An 18484-nucleotide genomic window follows, 5' to 3' on the forward strand; every position below is an offset into this window, starting at 1 on the left:
AGAGGAGCATATTTGCTTGAGGATGGCAAAGTGTGGAATCAGTCGAGACTCGCTCTAGTCCCTGAGGAATTTGTGTCTGCTGCGTTGAAAACAACCGCAACTTTGCAAACGCCAGATGTACAACGACAGACCTGTAGAGGACGGTGGTCTTCCTCTACATGAGCCCCGACCGGCGATGATGGTATGCCACGGAGAGGCGATGACGGTGGCCTGTCTCCATGGCCGCGCCGGTGGAACTGAGAGCGGGTGCTCCACGCGCGTGGCCATCGTTGTCGTCGTTGTCGTCGCCGCTACAGGGGTCCCCCGGCCGTCAGATGCGTTGCGGACGCATCGCAAGAACAGGGAACAGCGGGAACAGGGGCACGGCACACGTTGGCGGCGTTTCAGAGGGGATGAAGACGGGAACAGCATCCGTGTGTAGGTAGTCATCCTTGTGGTAGGTGTGGACGGGAACAGCGATCCGTCGCAGAGAGAGTGAGGCGCTCGGTGTCGTGGTCCTGGGGTGCCGCGACCGGCACGGGAGCCGAAGCTCGATAGTCCCAGGTGGAGTGAGTGAGGTGCCGAGACGGGCTTAAGCGTGCGGAGGCGTCGGCTGCCGCGACTGCCGCAACCGGAAGGTGAGCGCAAGGCTCGAGTGTCGCGGCCGGCAGTGAGAAGCGTGAGAAGACTTGAGCGAAGAGAGAAGCGTAGGTGAGAGAGAGCGAAGAGTGCGGTAGGAGTGAAGGTGGGCCGTGTGTGCCGGAGGTAGTGCTGCTCGATGGCGTGGTCGGAAATTTGGGATGGTGAAGGGCCGAATTGCTCGGGACGTGAGGTTCTTTGTCCGGGTCACCAAATGTAGAGGACGGTGGTCTTCCTCTATGTAGTGTTGTTGGTTTTATTTGTTTGGGTTGTATTCACGGTATACAGGAGGTGAGCGACGACGCCGAAAAAGGGAATATGAGCACGAGGACCGGAACGGTCGGATGGAATAATAAAGCAGTTGTATGCGGGTATGCTTGCTGGATTTGAGGTATAGATTCTGATGCTCAGCGACACCACAGTTTCTGGCGACGAGAAAGTTGACCCACGAAGCAAAGAAGACAGCAACAGGCAGCACAACAAAAGCAAGAGACTTCGCATCAGCCCGTCAGAACACAAGGCTTAGGTAACGTCATGGAGACTCCTTTGCCACCCTTTCCAGCATTTGACCCACATTCCGACGTGTCGTCGTTATCACAAAGATGGTTGAAGTGGGTAGCCCGCTTTGAAAATTTCCTGCTAGCCGCCAACGTCACTAACGAGGCGCGCAAGAGAGCCATGTTGCTGCACTACGCCTGTGAAGAAGTATATGACGTCTTCCAGACGCTTTCTAACACCGGGACAGATTATGACACTGCGATTGCACGACTCAAGGAACATTTCGCACCAAAGCGAAACACCGTGTACGAACGCCATGTGCTTCGGCGAGCCCGGCAAGAAGTCGGCGAAACACTGGACCAGTTCCAGGTCAGATTGAGACGTCTTGGAGCGACATGCGAATTTTCCGAGATTGAGAGGGAAATTGTCTCACAAATCATAGAGGGAACCACGTCAAGCAGATTAAGGAGAGTAGCACTCAGAGAATCGGACATTACACTCGACCAACTTATGAAGCTGGGAAGAAGCATCGAGACTACAGAGATGCAAGCATCCAACATAGAAACACCTTCAGAGACGCACACAGTTCACAATGTAAATGAGAAAAAACTTAACCGTAGAGGTCGGCCACAAAAGAAGAGAGATCAACGTGGTCGAGGGGGAACACAGAAGTGCTTTGGCTGCGGCAGAAGGTGGCCCCATGAAGGCGGAAAGACAAACTGTCCTGCTTGGGGAGCGAGGTGTCACAAATGTCAGAAGGGCAACCATTTCGCGAAGTGGTGCAGAGCGACCACTTTGCCTAAGGAACCGGTGGGGTCCGTGAACGTGTTGTCCACGCGTTCAAAAGTTTCAAGCTCAGAAGAGTCTGTGTTTCACGTACAGGGCTCCACGAAGCTCCCTGTCGTTAGAGTAACGGTTAACGATAGCCCCTGGACTTCTTCCTGGACACTGGAGCAGGAGTCAATGTGATAGGTGAACAGACCTGGAGGACGCACTTAAAAGCCCGACTGGAAGAGACAACGACTCGTCTCGTCCCGTATGGAATTACCGAGGCGATTCTGGTCATGGGAACATTCAAGGCTACGTTCAGAGCCAGGGATAAGCAAACTCAAGCGCCCGTATATGTCGTCGAAGGGTCACATTCATCATTACTGAGCTACGAAACGGCCAGAGAGCTCATGCTCATCGATATCGTACGAACAATATCCCAGAAGACATCGGTAGACGCAAAAAGAGAATTTCCTAGACTGCTCGGAGGTATTGGGCGGCTGAAGAATTTCCAGGTCAAGCTGCAAATATCGGAGGATGTGCAACCCGTGGCGCGACAGCATCGTAGAATTCCCTTCCGGATGAGGAAAGCGGTGGAAGCAGAGCTGGTTCGACTCGAGAGTCTAGACATAATCGAGCCGGTAACAGGACCCACACCGTGGGTTTCTCCAATCGTTGTAGTCCCCAAACCACATTCCAGTGGAGCGGTCCGAATGTGCGTAGATATGAGGGAAGCCAATAGAGCCATTGGCCGAGTCCGCAATGTGATGCCAACCGTCGAGGACGTCATCGGTATTTTGAATGGGGCAGCCTATTTTTCAAAACTTGACCTCAACGAAGGTTATCACCAGCTGGAGCTGGAGGAATCATCTCGTCACATCACGACTTTCTCAACACACTGCGGTCTCCGAAGATATAAGAGACTACTCTTTGGAGTCAACGCAGGCTCCGAAATTTTCCAAGATGCCATAAGACAAGTCTTACCGGATGAAGACGGGATCATTAACATCAGTGATGACATCCTAGTATCCGGACGCACGGCAGAAGAACATGACCGCAGACTTAGATTGGTACTGAGGAGTTTAGAAGACGCGGGTCTGACCTTAAATGAAAAGAAGTGCCTCATGGGCACCCAGACTTTGAAGTTCTTTGGTCACGTCTTCTCGGCCAACGGTGTCAGCGTAGACCCGGAAAAGGTGGAGGCAATAACGAAGATGCCGCCCCCAAAGAACGCAGCAGAAGTGAAGAGCCTGTTAGGAATGGTCAACTATTGCAGTCGATTTATTCCCCGGTTGGCCGAAATGGTAGAGCCGATGAGAAGCTTAACACACAGCAATGTTCAGTTTCGGTGGACCAGGGAGCACCAGAAAGCCATGGACAAGATCAAGCGAGAGATGTCCCAGTCTAGGACTCTGGCGTACTTCGATGAGGACAAAGCTACCTCCGTCATCACCGATGCAGGGCCTGACGGGATAGCGGGGATGTTGATCCAGGAGTCCAAAGATAGGAAGAGTGCCAACATTTTGGCGTACTACAGTCGAGCGTTGTCTCCGGTAGAGAAGAGGTACCCTCAAATCGATAGAGAGATGTTAGCGATCGTGTCAACGATCGAACGGTTCCGGGTATACCTCGCAGGAGGCGACTTTACGGTAAAGACGGATCACCTACCGCTTGTGTCAATTTTACGAAACCCAAGTGCGAAGTTGTCGGCCCGGTTAGAGCGTTTCAGCTTAAGGCTTCAACACTATGTCTTCGACATTGAGCACATCTCCGGCAAACACAACCCGGCGGACTACATGTCACGACACCCGCCTGTGCCCAGCGGAGCGGGCGCGTCGGCTAGAGAAACTGAAGCAGTCGAAGAATATATTTTATTCGTCGTGAGGTCAGCCACGCCGAAAGCGCTCACGATAAGTGACATAGAGGAGGCGTACAAACATGACCGGCAAATGGACTTGCTGATAGCCGCTCTTCGCACAAACGATCAGAAGACTCGAGAGTTGCTGTGGCAAGAGCAAGCTTTGAAACCCTTCCAGCACATTAGAGCCGAGCTGACGGTGACTGAGAGGAATATCGTTTTGAGAGGGACAACGCTGGTGATTCCGGAGAAAGCACGGTTGAAAATCGTTGAGTTGGCACACCGAGGTCACCAGGGCGTCGTAAAAACCAAACAACTGATCCGAGAAAAAGTTTGGTTCCCGGGGGTCGATAGGATGGTCGAGACTGCCGTCAAGAACTGTGAGGCATGTCAGAGAACGGTAGACGGGGGAAGAATTTCACCGTTAAAGATGACACCGCTGCCGGACGGCCCGTGGCAGTCCCTGGCGGCGGACTTCGCTGGTCCTTTGCCTGGCAACAAATACTTACTGGTAGTAGTAGACGAATACTCACGGTTCCCCGTGGTCGCAACGTTGTCGTCGCTGACTGCCAAGTCTGTCACAGGAAAGCTTAACGACATCTTCACAGTGCATGGGCTGCCTTACGTTCTCAGGACGGACAACGGCCCTCCCTTCTTTAGCAAAGAGTTCGCAGAATTCTTGGACAACAACGGAATTCGCCACCAAAAGACTACGCCACTGTGGCCGCAGGGCAACGGCGAAGTGGAGAGATTTATTAAGAACGTTAAGAAGACGGTGAAGGCCGCCGGGGTTCAGGGACAGCTATGGAAGGAGGCGCTCAGCGAATATCTTTTGAATTATCGGGCCACGCCACATTCAACCACCGCCGTAACTCCAGCGGAGCTCTTGTTTGGGAGGAAGATTCGGACAAAGTTACCCCAACTGCAAGAGGCGCAACGCCAAGAAAAGCTACGGCAAAGAGACCGACTAAAGAAAGCAAAGATGAAGGCCTACGCCGACGAGAAGCGTCACGCCGAGCCCCATGATTTTCAAGAGGGAGATAGTGTCCTACTGAAACGGTCTTCCCCGTTGTCTCATGAGTCGCAGTACGAGCATCGTCCGTTTACGGTAACACGAGTTCAAGGTTCAGCGATCACTGCCGAGTGTGGGAACAAGCGGATTGTTCGAAATGCCAGTTACTTCAAGCGCATTCCCTGTCGACGTGCAAGTGGGCCGGACGAGTGGGACGTAACTGACGATTTGACACGGACGTGGAAAGAACAAAGTGGACACGTGGAAACACCAACGGTGGAACAAGAAGCCCAGGATGCTTCAAACGAGCCACATATGGATTCCGCCTCCAATTTGGCCGAGGAGACGCCGCAACTGGAAGGCAGGCGGTATCCACTTCGGGGGACTCGTTCAAACCCGCCAAAGAGATATCAAGACTTTGTGATGAAGTGATCAAAGGACTTAATTGGACAAGGGGGAGAGTTGTAGTGTTGTTGGTTTTATTTGTTTGGGTTGTATTCACGGTATACAGGAGGTGAACGACGACGACGAAAAAGGGAATATGAGCACGAGGACCGGAACGGTCGGATGGAATAATAAAGCAGTTGTATGCGGGTATGCTTGCTGGATTTGAGGTACAGATTCTGATGCTCAGCGACACCACACTCTACATGAGCCCCGACCGGCGATGATGGTATGCCACGGAGAGGCGATGACGGTGGCCTGTCTCCATGGCCGCGCCGGTGGAACTGAGAGCGGGTGCTCCACGCGCGTGGCCATCGTTGTCGTCGTCGTTGTTGTCGCCGCTACAGACCCGCCAATTTAATACACATGATCTACCGCAGTTAGCACTAGTGGAAACGGCAGTTTTAGGACAAACGGAAGAAGGATGTGAGCCGACCCAACCGGCCTTGGAGCAGACTCCCCCAAGACGTAGTGCGCGATTGCGGCGCGAACCTTTGCGACTCAAAGATTATCATCGATACTAACTCGTACTTACTGTGTTGTGTGTTGCTATTTTGGGCGATTTTTACTTGTCGCTTGCTGTTGGTTCAGGATAGATTTTGTTGTAGTGGTGTGAACTTCTGGGAATTGTCAGTTTTGTGTTTTGAATTGAATAATGTAATTTACTTGGGTGTTGTGCGAATTATCTTGTTGATGTTGGACTTAATTATAACCTCAGCTTGAGTGTTTTCCTGTGAATTCTCTTGTCATCAGAAAGGGAGATGTGATATCGGAGTGTCATTGGTGTCATCATCCTCGCTCACTGTATATAACCATGGGCACAAAATAAAGGGATTCAGTCGGCTACCTTGATCGTGTCTGGCTACGTCAAAGTGCCTACAGCAAGTCTATGGTAATGACTTTGTGCGCTGAAACAGGAAGGGTGTGTGTCCTTATTCCTGGATCAAAATTTTCAAGTCTACAATGAAGAATGACTGCCAGCCAAAGAGGGCTTTCACGATGATTTGAATGGTACCCATATTAGCGAGGATGACTATGCTTTCGCAACATATGATCATTTCGATTGCAAGTCGCTGAAGGATTATACTTTGATTTATTTGAAATGCGATGTCCTGCTCCTGTTAGATGTTATGCAGCATTTTAGACAGCTTTCTATGAAGACTGCTGAAAGTGCTGGCGGCTGGCCTATCTGGCCTTGCTTGGTACATCATCGGCCAACAAGCTTGTTTCTTGATACGGATCTGTACCCTGGCCAATCATTTGCCAAGCATTGGCCAGCCTACGTTGTGCCAAGCTTGTGCCAAGATACAGACCAAAGCATTCCTACAGTGTCGCTCATTGTCATACTCAATTGTCTCGCGGTGTAAGGTAACGATATACCATTATTTGTTAGTTTTGCTAGTAATCTCCCACAACGACAAGTGAGCACGACATTTCAAAATGCAAAAAAGAGGTTTTTAAAGTATAAAAAAGCTCGTAAGATTCCCCGAGACCACAATACGACCAACTGCACAACGGCATGTGTTTCCAGGAAAAACAGATACTATACATAGCTTGTCTCGCGGGCTTCCGCAAATTCGAGAGTACTGTTCGCGTGTATGTCAAAATGAAGGTGAGGTATCTATGTTTAATTTGGCGCGTACACAATACTACACTGAAATGATGGGTAGAAATCCAGCGAACCGGTAGAGATGTAGGAAGGAAGTTGCCTCAGGACAGAAGCCGCCGATATTTCGAACAGAAAACTGACACCTGAACTAGAGCTAGAGTGGGCATCAGCCATTAGCAACACAGCCCATACGTTTCTAGAAATATTAAAGAAACAGTGCCACGCGCAACTCGCTACGATCCAGGCCCATATGAACAATATCAGTCTCACCGACGCGGAGGCAAACACTCTCGAACTACACATTCAACAACTCAACCGCGAGCTAGCTAACAAGGAACACTCAAAACTCGGAAAACCTAATTCCAACAACGACACGGATACCGGACCCACTAACATGACACACGCAGCAGCCGAACAAATCATTTCCAGCACCACAACCACAACTCTCCGCAACATCGCTGACTCACCCCGAGAAAACGCTGACGCAAGCACCGTAATAGATATATCACGCTCACTAACCAGCGACGAACTACAAGTCCTCTCTAGGGGGTTAACATTCTGCCCTACACTCAATTCTGTTAACGAATACGAAATCCACAAAGACATATCAGACTTTGCGAGACGGCTACGCCTTAGAGAATTCTTCGCTGATACAACACAAGAAAACAACAACGACCTCCGACTACCATCAACCTGGACACCAAATCACGGCCGAGAACCCGCATTAGACCTGTACGTTAAACAAGTAAGGAACGACATCCTTCGCAGTATTTCCCAAAGCTCGCGTGGTCACAACCTCACTAAAACACAGCGTGACATCATCAAAGCGCTAGCTGACAGAGATGATATCATTATCAAGCCCGCAGATAAGGGTGGGAGTATCGTCATCTGGCCCACAGATAAATATATTTCTGAAGCTCATAGGCAACTCAACAATACGCAACACTACCTCAAACTGGACCATGACCCAACAAAGGAGTACACGGCGCTAATAACCCATACCATACAGGACCTCCACGAACGAAAGCTCATCACACGTGATGACCTCAGATATCTCACCCCATCAAACACAAGCGCAGGTCGTTTCCATTTACTGCCCAAAATCCACAAGGTACACGCCAACGAGCTCTATACGGCTGACATCCCCGGCAGGCCAATTGTATCTAATAACAACACACCAACAGAAAGACTCTCGAAATTCCTGGACCACTATTTAAACCATATTCCGACAACACTGCCATCGCATGTACAAGACACACCCCACCTCCTCAGAATAATCAGAGATATAAACAACACTCGTACATTTGGTAGGGACACAATACTAGCCACGCTGGATGTGACATCACTGTATACTAACATCCCACACAACGACGGAATCACAGCCCTCTGCAATACCCTTTCTACAACAAACATCAGAAAAGACACGGAAACCATACTCGCTCTAATGGACTTGGTCCTTAAACTGAACTACTTCGAGTTCAATGGCGAATACTACCTACAAGTACACGGTACAAGTATGGGCACACCTGTTGCACCCACATACGCAAATATATTCATGGGTTTCTTGGAAAACAAAGTTCTCAGCGCCCTCTCATTAAAACCCACTGTGTACCTCCGATACATCGATGATATACTGATAATATGGGAACACGGGGAACATAAATTTCAAAAGTTCGTAGATCTACTGAACACCGCGCATAGCACCATAAAGTTCACATCACAACAGTCAACTCACTTAGTTAACTTCCTCGATACCACAATATCACTAGACAACGGCAACCTCATCACAACCCTGTACAAAAAGCCAACTGACAAACAACAATACCTTCACTTCAAGAGTCACCACCCGCGCCACTGTAAGGTTGGAATTCCTAATGGGCAGAGTGTAAGACTACGCATAATTTGTTCAAACGACACAGATTACGCTGAGAAGCTTGACGAACTCTGCAGTACACTTGCCCAAAGGGACTATCCAGACTCCCTCCTAACCGAATTCCGTCGGAAGGCACTCACACTCGATCGAAACGAGGTTCTGGAAAACCGAAAAAATCCTGACGCGTGCCAAATAAGCTTCATCACAAGATATTCCAACGCACTTCCAAACATCAAAGCCATTATACAGAAGCACGAGCCCCTCCTCCAAAGCAGTGACCGACTTAGCAATATATTCACCCATCCCATACAGGTGACATACCGACGCGCGAAAAACCTAGCAGACTCCTTGGTCAATGCCAAAATCAGCAAAACGAGCGCCCCGTACACGGGAACACGGCCCTGCAACCTCCCGCGCTGCAAAACATGCAAGCACGTTCAACACGCTAACTCCATCAAAAGCACTGCGAGCAATTACACCCACCCCGTTAACCACGCATTCACATGCACAAGCTCCAATGTCATATACTGCATTGAATGCGGCGACTGCTCTATGCAATACATTGGTGAAACCGGCCAACAAATGAACAACCGCCTTACCGGACACAGAACCGACACGTCCAACAAACTCCCCAAAGCAGTCGCCGAACACTTTAACGTTCCTGGTCACAATTTTGACAACATTAAACTATATATTCTAGAAACCGGGTTTAGATCCACACGTGACAGACGTGATAGGGAGTCCTATCTCATATACAAGTTCAACGCTCTTCACCCGTCCGGTATCAACAAGTCACAAGGCACCCTAGAAACACTTCACAAATAAAATATGCTTTTCCCTTTTACCCCCATCATCTGCTATGTTCTGGATGGCCACTGCTTTCTGCATTCTTTATTGCATGCCACAACTTTGTATTACAAATATTATTAAAAAAAACAGAACTTTGCTTGTTCTGGAATTTTCCCCACGTAACCACTAACCTCCTTATCTTTCGCTATGCTTGCCAATTCTTGCCTGTTGTCCCGTTTCGTCCACGTGTTCGTGAACCTTCCATTTTCTGTAACCGGTCTGTAGCCTAGATCACTACGTTCACATAATCCCCTCCACACCCTAACAAAGCAGCCATTCACTCCGGCCGTAGAAGCCCGCAGGGATCCTTTCTTCCCTCCGGGCTGTTGACCCACAATTCGCATGAACCTTTAAACACGTCACACCTAACCCTTTAAATACCGTGCCAATGATGAGTACGGTGCCCAGAAGAAGAACAGTCTCTGTTCGAAATATCGGCGGCTTCTGTCCTGAGGCAACTTCCTTCCTACACTGAAATGATGAATTTCTTGTCGTATTAACTCGCCATGAAGGTAACGCTTCTGTTTCTTACTGCTTTAGTTTTGAGAAATTTCCCTGGTCCATCGAAAGTCGAACTTATGCAGCCCTAGACCATTCTACGTTTCCCTCTCCCCCAGGCGAGATTGATCAAAGCTTTGGCAAGTGCTTGGCCAACAAGCTCGTTTCTTGATACGGATATGTACCATGGCCGACGGCTTTCCAATCCTCGCTCTACCTCTCACTATGCAACGTTGCGCCAACGTTGGATGGCCGAAAGAGTCGTTGGCCAACTGTCATCCGACCTTTTGCCAACCATCGGCCATCGGCCATTGCTTGCTTGGGCACTGTTGCCACTCTGCCCGCAGCAGTCACTACTCTCCATGACTTGCCTCGGAAACACCGCCATCACTACCAGGATACCTGACTCCTGTGCAAGAAACATAGGAAATATTACGGGCATTAGGTCACCCTACTTTAATGAACAACTCTTGCCTTGCAAATCCCAAATCTCCACAGGGTGCCTTAAGGACATCATGGCTGGGACATTGAGGACATCCTCTGGACGTCCATTATGATCCAGGTGATGTCTTGGTGGATGTCTTCTGGATGTTCAATGTCGCATCCATTTTACATCCACGAGATATCCTCATGGACGTCTTCTTAGGATATTCATTGGGTATTTTAGCTATGGTGTAAGGCCTCAATAATGACAGCAATTAGAACAGGAATCTCATAATGAAGGCTGCGGAAACAAAAACAAACAAACAACACACCAGAGACAGCCGCAACTTTCAACCCTTTTACTATAGGACATCACATGAGTGAATACATCCCATCATACATTCGTCGGTTACATCCCATTTCGCCTAATCCGGATTGTAGGATTAAAGAGGCAGGAGGGGTGACAGCGTTAAGCGAAATGGGACTGCCGTGCAATATCATTAGGCGAAACGGGACTGTCGGCAAGTGGGCGTTGCTTACACGCCCCGCCCCGATGCTGACATCTGCAAGAAATGACAGGGAATACAGAATACAGGCAGGGAATTTGTACAGGGAATACTAGAAGGAATAACACCACCTCACATACACAGGGACTGCCCCCTGATATATGAAGTACAAAAAGACCATTCCAACATTTACCTACCCATGGAATTCCCATTCCTTGCAGTAGCTGTTGAAGCACACTATTAAAAAATTTCAAGGCTCCAATAATTTTGGCTCCAAATTTTTACAGCACGACCATAGGGATTATTTGCGCGCCCAGTGCATTCCCGAAGTCAGGGTTGCTGGACTACTTAGTTTACTTCGCGCTGAGCCCGATATTACTCTCACAGCGTTTCGTAAAAGCAACAGTGATACACATTTTTATTCGCTTTTGCACTTGTCATGCACGCGAAATTTTCACTAGTTAAACCAATCTGTTTACTAACTATTAAAGATATTTTTGGAAGTAAATGAACGACCAATAAATGCATTCGATACACGAACTTTCTTCCTGCCTCCAGCCTCTCGACCAGTCTCTAAGGCCCTCCTTGTGTCTGTGGGTTTTTCTTTCTCTTTTTTTTTTGTGAACCTTTTTTTTTAGTCGGCCTACGCCTGAGTAACATTTCCTCCTTTTCCCTTTTCAATAAGCATATCCCCCCCGATCAACACTCATGCTCCTCCTTTGTCGATGTAGCGCACTACCACTTGAGTCCTACATTGCTTTCATGCTTGTGCACATTTATGAATTATTTTAAGGAGGGGCACACTAATGCACGCTGCTGGAAACATTACGCAGAAATTTTATGTTTCCCGGGTCCCACCAGTCAACCCCCCCCCCCCCAAGCCACAACAAGGTATGTTCTCCTGTGACAAACAGTTTTCATTCTACTGTGCCATGAAACAGGACACCTAACTTACGAAAAACAACAGGCACATATGTCCGCCTCGAGCGTTCGGACAGTGAACAAATCCCCTTTATCCGTGTGCGATACCACTAATAATAAAATAAATAGATTATTACCGAGTAGAACGTTTTCCTTGATTTATGAGTGAATGGATGGATGAATGAATGTTTAACATAAAAAAGGGATAGGTTCCCCTGCACATTGGGCACGGCAATGGATCAGCTACTACTATGCAAAACCATTAGCGCAGACACAAGGTCTTTCGTGCGGCTCAGGGAATTAGACTCTGAACGAAAAAAGAAAAACAAGGAAAGAACGAAGGAGAAAAAAAGGCATATTTTTGCTCCGTTGAAAGAAAAGAAGAGTACGCCGCAGTGTTGTGCGTCGCCGTTACAGTAGTTGATACTCTATTTCGGTACCGGAGTGCAGATCGCGATATTTTGCTTGATAAAATATATATGCTTCAATAAGACCAATAAGGTTGTAAAGTTTTGTGAAGATACGAATGTGACATTTGGCTGCACGCCGGGGGACAGCCTTGTTTCCTCCCGTGACAAGGACCAGTAGGCGAAGTGGGACTGTTCCGATCTCAACGCCGTTTGCAGAGTATGCGTTTAATCAGACAGCGAACTTGGTGTAAATACATTAGATACATAACTTATAAACGTGAATATGCATGAATACGTATAAACACACTCGTAAAAAGACTGTGCACGAACACAAGTGAGAGCCGTGGTGGCCTCGATGCACGTAATATAGCAAGTGAACCTTTGCTCGGCGACCCAAGCGCACGGCTCAAATAACGTCTGGGCCATTTGGACCTTCGAATCGAAGAGGCCCGTTATGGGGGCGTCGGAAAGAATGTATGCAGGCAATGGGCAGACAGGCCATAGGTAGACTTAGAAAACATAGTCTTGTAGGATCTGTCTGGTGGTGAATACAACATTGAAATTGGTTTCGTTGTTCTGATATATAGTTGAATATAAAGGGGCAGAACAGGGACTGTCTGCAGCATACATTAGGCCAAACGGGACTCCCTGCAGTTCGAACTCGGTGAACCTGCTAAGGAATGGCGAAATAATCCACTAAAAAGCATTAGGCAAAATGGGAATAGGCTAAATGGGAAGACACGCGTCATCCGACACCCATGGTCATCCGGTCATATTATCGAGGTCAGAGCACACATATTTTTCCTGTATTTGTATGAATAGTCTTAGTGGTTCTAATGTAAACGAACTACCATTTTAACGAGTATGGCACGCATAGGATAGGAATGACGTGGGGGGACGGAATGATTCCCGAGCAGCATGCCAGTAGTACGAGGATGTGAGGATGTGTAGTGGGTGCCGTGCTTTCTTAGCAAGTACAGTGCAATATATTTGTAGATATGATATCTTATATACATATTATTTATGATATCTTATTCATAGATATGCAATATCTTTAGAGATTTCAGTTCATAGTTGGAAAACCTCCCCACTTCATCGGCAAAAGAGGCAGAAAAGGTCCCCGGAAAAAAACGCCCCCGGAGAAAATGTCCCCAGCAAAAAGGCCCCAGAGAAAAGGTCCCCTCAAAAGTGCGTCCCACAAAGATTGCTTCTTGCCTGCTCTTTTATTTGTTGCTGCTGTTTATACTTGTAGGCAACACAGTTTTTAATACCGTGTACACAGTGCATTCACTGATGTGCGGATAACTGTACACTAAAAGCTTCTGAAATATGTATGCAACTCTGAACTGAAATCTCTAAAGATATTGCATATACATAAAGATATCTATAAATAAGATAAATAAGATATATACGTATCAGGTATCATATCTATAAAGATATTGCATCGTACTTGCAATGAAAGCACGGCACCTGATACACAGAATCTCACGTCCTCGTACTATAACCATTCTGCTCGGGAATCATTCCGTCCCCACGTCAATTATATGCCTGTCATACTGGTTAAAATGGCATTTCGTCTATACTAGAATTACCAAGACTATTATTACAAACACAGGAAGATGTATATTGTGCCCTCGATAACATGGCCTGCTCATAGGTTTCGTTTGACGTATGTCAAAGCAAGTCCACTAATTTCAGGATGACTCATGATGCTCTTTCTAGCAATGGGCAACACACCTGACAGAGCTGTGTCCTTGGTTATCTGGCCGTTGGGATCTGGTTCAGCGGATAGAGCTAACAGCCAGAAGCGAACAAGCGATCTGTCCGATCCGACGGATAACGCTGAAATAAACAGTTTAAAAATAAGACCCAGATTAATCCAAAGTTAAAAATGCACTTTTAAGTCTGAATCATGAAAATATGCATGGTGTCGAGTTCCTGGGAGCCGAAGTAGTCGTCGCAGCAATACATTTCCCTCTTTCCATGCTCGGTAGCTGAAAGTTCCCCACGCTGCTCTCTTTCTCTCTCTCTCTCTTTCTTCTTCAACCACTTTTTACATCTCTGTGGAACTCTTCGAATCAGTCCCATGGGTTTGGACCAGAATCGCATTTTAAGTGTTCAAGTATAAGATTATGTCAACAATACAAAAATGACGTGAAAATTCGCGCTCTAATAGTCACTGATTCCAGTTACGAGCGATAAAGTGAACTCCATAGGAGGGGCTCCTGAGGGGACCTTTTCTCCGGGGACATTTCTGCTGGGGACGTTTTCTCCGGGGGCCTTTTCTCCGTTTCCCAATACAGCTGGTTTTGTTCATATACGTATTAGAAAAAGAAAAAGAAACACGGAAAATTATGGACATCTGTTTGAACACAGCGGGCATACGACAACTGATTCCAAATCGAATAGTCACTAAGTTTGGCGCACGGTAGGACGACTGTGCCCAAAAATGCTTCGGAATCGTCGGTACTACGTCACCGAATGGTTGTTTGTTCTGTGTCACGGTAGCGTCGTGGGCATTCCAGACGTGGAGATCAACTATTCTGGTGACCGATTCGTGCTCGACGCGTGAGCCATAAAACAATTTATCGTTTATTTTAGATGTCTGTTTATCTCTGTTCACTCATCTCTAGAACAAAGGCGATATGTCATACCACTGGCCTATTTTCAATCGTGATGACTAACGTTTTCGGTAAATCCCGATTTAACTCGATTAGTGCCCTGAAAATTAATTTTTATTGGAAGACATTTCGGTACCGGGCATTCTGGTACGGACATCTCGGTACACGGACTTCTCCATACACAAACATCTGGTACAAGAATTGTCACGTAGGAAAAATGTACGCCACGCCAATTCATCGCCATTAGAAGGTCCAGCTTTCGTGATTAGTTAAACGCAATGCCCAGCTGGAAAAGGGGATATATATTGGAATTTGTTCAACAATGTAGATTTTAGGCTCAGGCAGCGGGCCTATGGAAGCAGCAACACCAAATTTCTAGACTATATTCAATCAATGAAATATGGAAGTCACTGAAAAGGCTAGCCAGCTGTAGGACTCGAACCCATATCTTCGGTCCAGGGCGCTCTACCAATCGGGTAGAGGTTTATTTCTTAGGCAATTTGAGGCTTTGTATGTATTTGTCCTTTCCATGTTGTTCCTGCCTCAGAACATCAGTTCTCTCATGTTCAACAGTTGCCGCTTGCGTCATGCACCTGAAGTGAATTTTCAACACAGCAGTAAACTGTACATTACTGCTGTGTTGAAAATTCAGTTTCTACTGTGTTGCAATTGGTTGGTTGCTCTTCTTCCTGTATATATTTGTCTCCTCCCATTAAACTTCTGCTAGTTGCGAGTCTGCAGGTCTCCTGTCGTATATGTTCTAACCCACCTGTCCGCGTCTCTTGCCGCTTTTTCACTCAAGTATGTACTTAAACCAACTACCCCGCTACAACCCGCTTGTTAAGTTAAACATTGTTGCTATCCAGGAAACCAAGATATCATCCCTTCAGCGACTAAATGTCGCGCGTGAGGTGTTCGCGAAATGCAACAGTATATTTTATGCGTTCTCACGGGGGAGATCGGGTGGGTGTTTCTTGATGTTCATGCGAAGCTTAGATGGTCTTGTATTTGGTGATGTTATTGAGGGTAGAGCTGGCGAATTCCTAATTGTCGAATTCCGTGTTGGTATGAAAGAATGCAAAATCATTAATATATACGCCCCGAGCACATCTGAGGGCAGAGCAGCTTTGCTCCTGGAGCTTTCTCCGTTCTGCAACAGTTGTAATGAGACTTTTCTTCTGGGAGATTTCAATTGTGTGTTGAACCCCGGAGACAGAATTGGAGGAGTACCTCGTACTGATTGTGCTGTGCAGGGCTTGAGGACAATGATAGAGAAGAATGGCTTTGCTGATATAGGAGAATCTGCCAGTGGTTATCCTATATCTTAAACGCACAATCAAGCTTCCACGAGGGCGCGGCTCTACAAGATTTATGTTAATTTTCGTGGATCTGGAGATGTGTGCTACGCTGTAGATCCAGCACATTTCACTGGGGGGGGGGGGGATGTGTTGGCAGAAAAAAAGAAAAAGAAAAAAAGCTGTGTCCTTCATTGTACCGGGTCGGCACAAGAACTGGAGAACTGTTGACTATGCTAGATGGAAGCTAAATAATTCTCTCTTGTCCGAGAAAGCTCTTGAGGGTGATTCCATGTCAGGGCAGACAGGGTGGTCCGGGTCACATTTTTAATTCACCTGAAAAAAATATATATGATAGCCCACTGCTCCTGAGGCACGATGGCGCAAAAATTATATTGATGCTTCGAATATATATATATGTATATATATATATATATATATATATATTTTAATCCTCAAAGCGGACCAGGTGGACCGCCCGTTTTGGTCGCATGGCGTTATCCGGCAGGTTTGGTGCCTTGTGGCGCCACCAATACTAGCACGAAAAGGACAACCTGAGGTACAGTAACAGTCTGTGAGCCGCACTTCTGACCTGAGGAGTTTTGAGGTTACAGGTGGGCTAGTTTATTTTTTATAAATTCTCAAACATTGAATAAATTGCAATGTTGCCACATTTTTGTCAGCCTTTATCTCAGCGAGTTTTGAGCGCTCAACAATGCGCTTTATATCATTATAATCTACAAGGTGAGTCCTCTCGAATGATGGAACTCTCATTTCTCTACCTTAAATGGGTCCCGAACCGGAGTCGATTTCTTTAGGGTCACTCAACAGAAATTGGGCAAATTGAAGTGCCCGGTTCTCAAAAACATCGACTTTAATTTCGACGAAATTTCTGCGTATGGCACACAATTATGTCGACATTAAGCAGCAATGATTAAATTTTGTTTCAAAGAACCGGCAGAAAAAACGCGCTCGTTTATGCTGACACCCCTTCACGGTGCCTTGCAGCCTAATCCGGCAAGGTGAGCGAAATGATTACTACATACTCGATTCGTGACTAGGCTTCGCACTACGCAGCTTCCACGATGGCTGCGGTAAAGGTCTCTATAGGCTAGGTCGGGAAATGTCCCTGTATGAATTTGGAAACATTCGGTTGTCGTTGTGCACAATATTTACTTACGGCCATCAGCTCATCAGCCGACCTGCAATACATTACTAAGCACATAATTCTTGGTTAACCAAACTGTCCTGAGGATACCCTTTACTATCTTGTTCATATGTCAGTCGACCTGTAATTTATACCGACGAACAATACTGACGAATTGCCGTGGGGCTTACTTTCGCGTGATGTATACTTTTGCACCCCAGTAATTAATGTACCCACCAATGTCTACCGATAAACAATGGTGATTCCTGTCGGAATTTTTGTTGCTTGTGAAGAATAGAGAAACAACCGGTGGTAGGATCAAACAATTTACTTTCAGTAGCGGTGCATGCCGCCATGTTAGTGGACGGCGTTATCCATGGTACACTGTTAAGGAAGCACACTCTTAAACTCACTCTTTGCTGTCCTAGCAATACTCAGTTCACGTGCCCCGTTGGTAGCCCTGCTCACCCACAAGTGCGATGATTGTATTCCTACGCATCGCACGGTACGCTTTTCACCGCAGACCATTCCTCCCTCTTTGTTGTGCGACTTGATCAAACTTGATCTGATAGCAAATGCAGCAGGTGGACACCTTTCAACTTGGGTGACAAGCAGCGAATGAGGTCAGGTGGGGTCCTAATCGCTTCCTCTGCAGGAGACCTTAGGTTGTGAAGCATAGCGTAGTGTTTTGCGATTCCACCGACACAGTCACAGGCACTTTTTCCGGGGCCGGTTGCCGTGAATATCCATCTCGCTTCATGGAAATCCGCTTCCATAATTCAGACAGCATGAAGCGGTTTTTGAAATGACTTGCTGCGCCATCAGAGATGTACACACCATTTTTCGCTATCGGCAAGTGCTCGTCCAGCCACTCCTCTACAGCTTTTCTTGCAAATAAGGCGTGTACAGAGTCGTGAGACAGGTCTTGACTCACTGCAGCAAAGCTAACTGTTTCGTGCTGTGTTTTCACAACACACGTGAAAATAGACAACTGTTGCTTGCTCCAGTGGTACGACTGCATCTCGTCTGGTAGAACGATAGTCCAGTTTTCGGCAAAGTCATAATGCAGGATATAAGTACCAGAACAGGGAGATGCTTTGCAATCGTGATTACGGTGCTTTGGATGCTCCTGAT

The 18484-nt window shown here is 47.2% G+C and overlaps 2 protein-coding genes across 2 annotated transcripts; both read left to right on the forward strand.

The window, feature by feature from the left end:
• Positions 1–963: 963 nt before the first annotated feature.
• LOC135393134 (uncharacterized) lies at positions 964–2172 on the forward strand. The gene has a single exon (XM_064623669.1). The coding sequence runs from the start codon at positions 1153–1155 to the stop codon at positions 2083–2085; it is 933 nt and encodes a 310-aa protein (XP_064479739.1). The 5' UTR covers positions 964–1152; the 3' UTR covers positions 2086–2172.
• An 8-nt stretch (positions 2173–2180) lies between these two features.
• LOC135392409 (uncharacterized protein K02A2.6-like) lies at positions 2181–5186 on the forward strand. Its single transcript, XM_064623123.1, has one exon. It carries the CDS (start codon positions 2181–2183, stop codon positions 5184–5186), a length of 3006 nt encoding a protein of 1001 aa, XP_064479193.1.
• Positions 5187–18484: the final 13298 nt, after the last annotated feature.

Source organism: Ornithodoros turicata, chromosome 4, assembly GCF_037126465.1.
Source record: "Ornithodoros turicata isolate Travis chromosome 4, ASM3712646v1, whole genome shotgun sequence".
Taxonomy (NCBI): Eukaryota; Metazoa; Arthropoda; class Arachnida; order Ixodida; family Argasidae; genus Ornithodoros; species Ornithodoros turicata.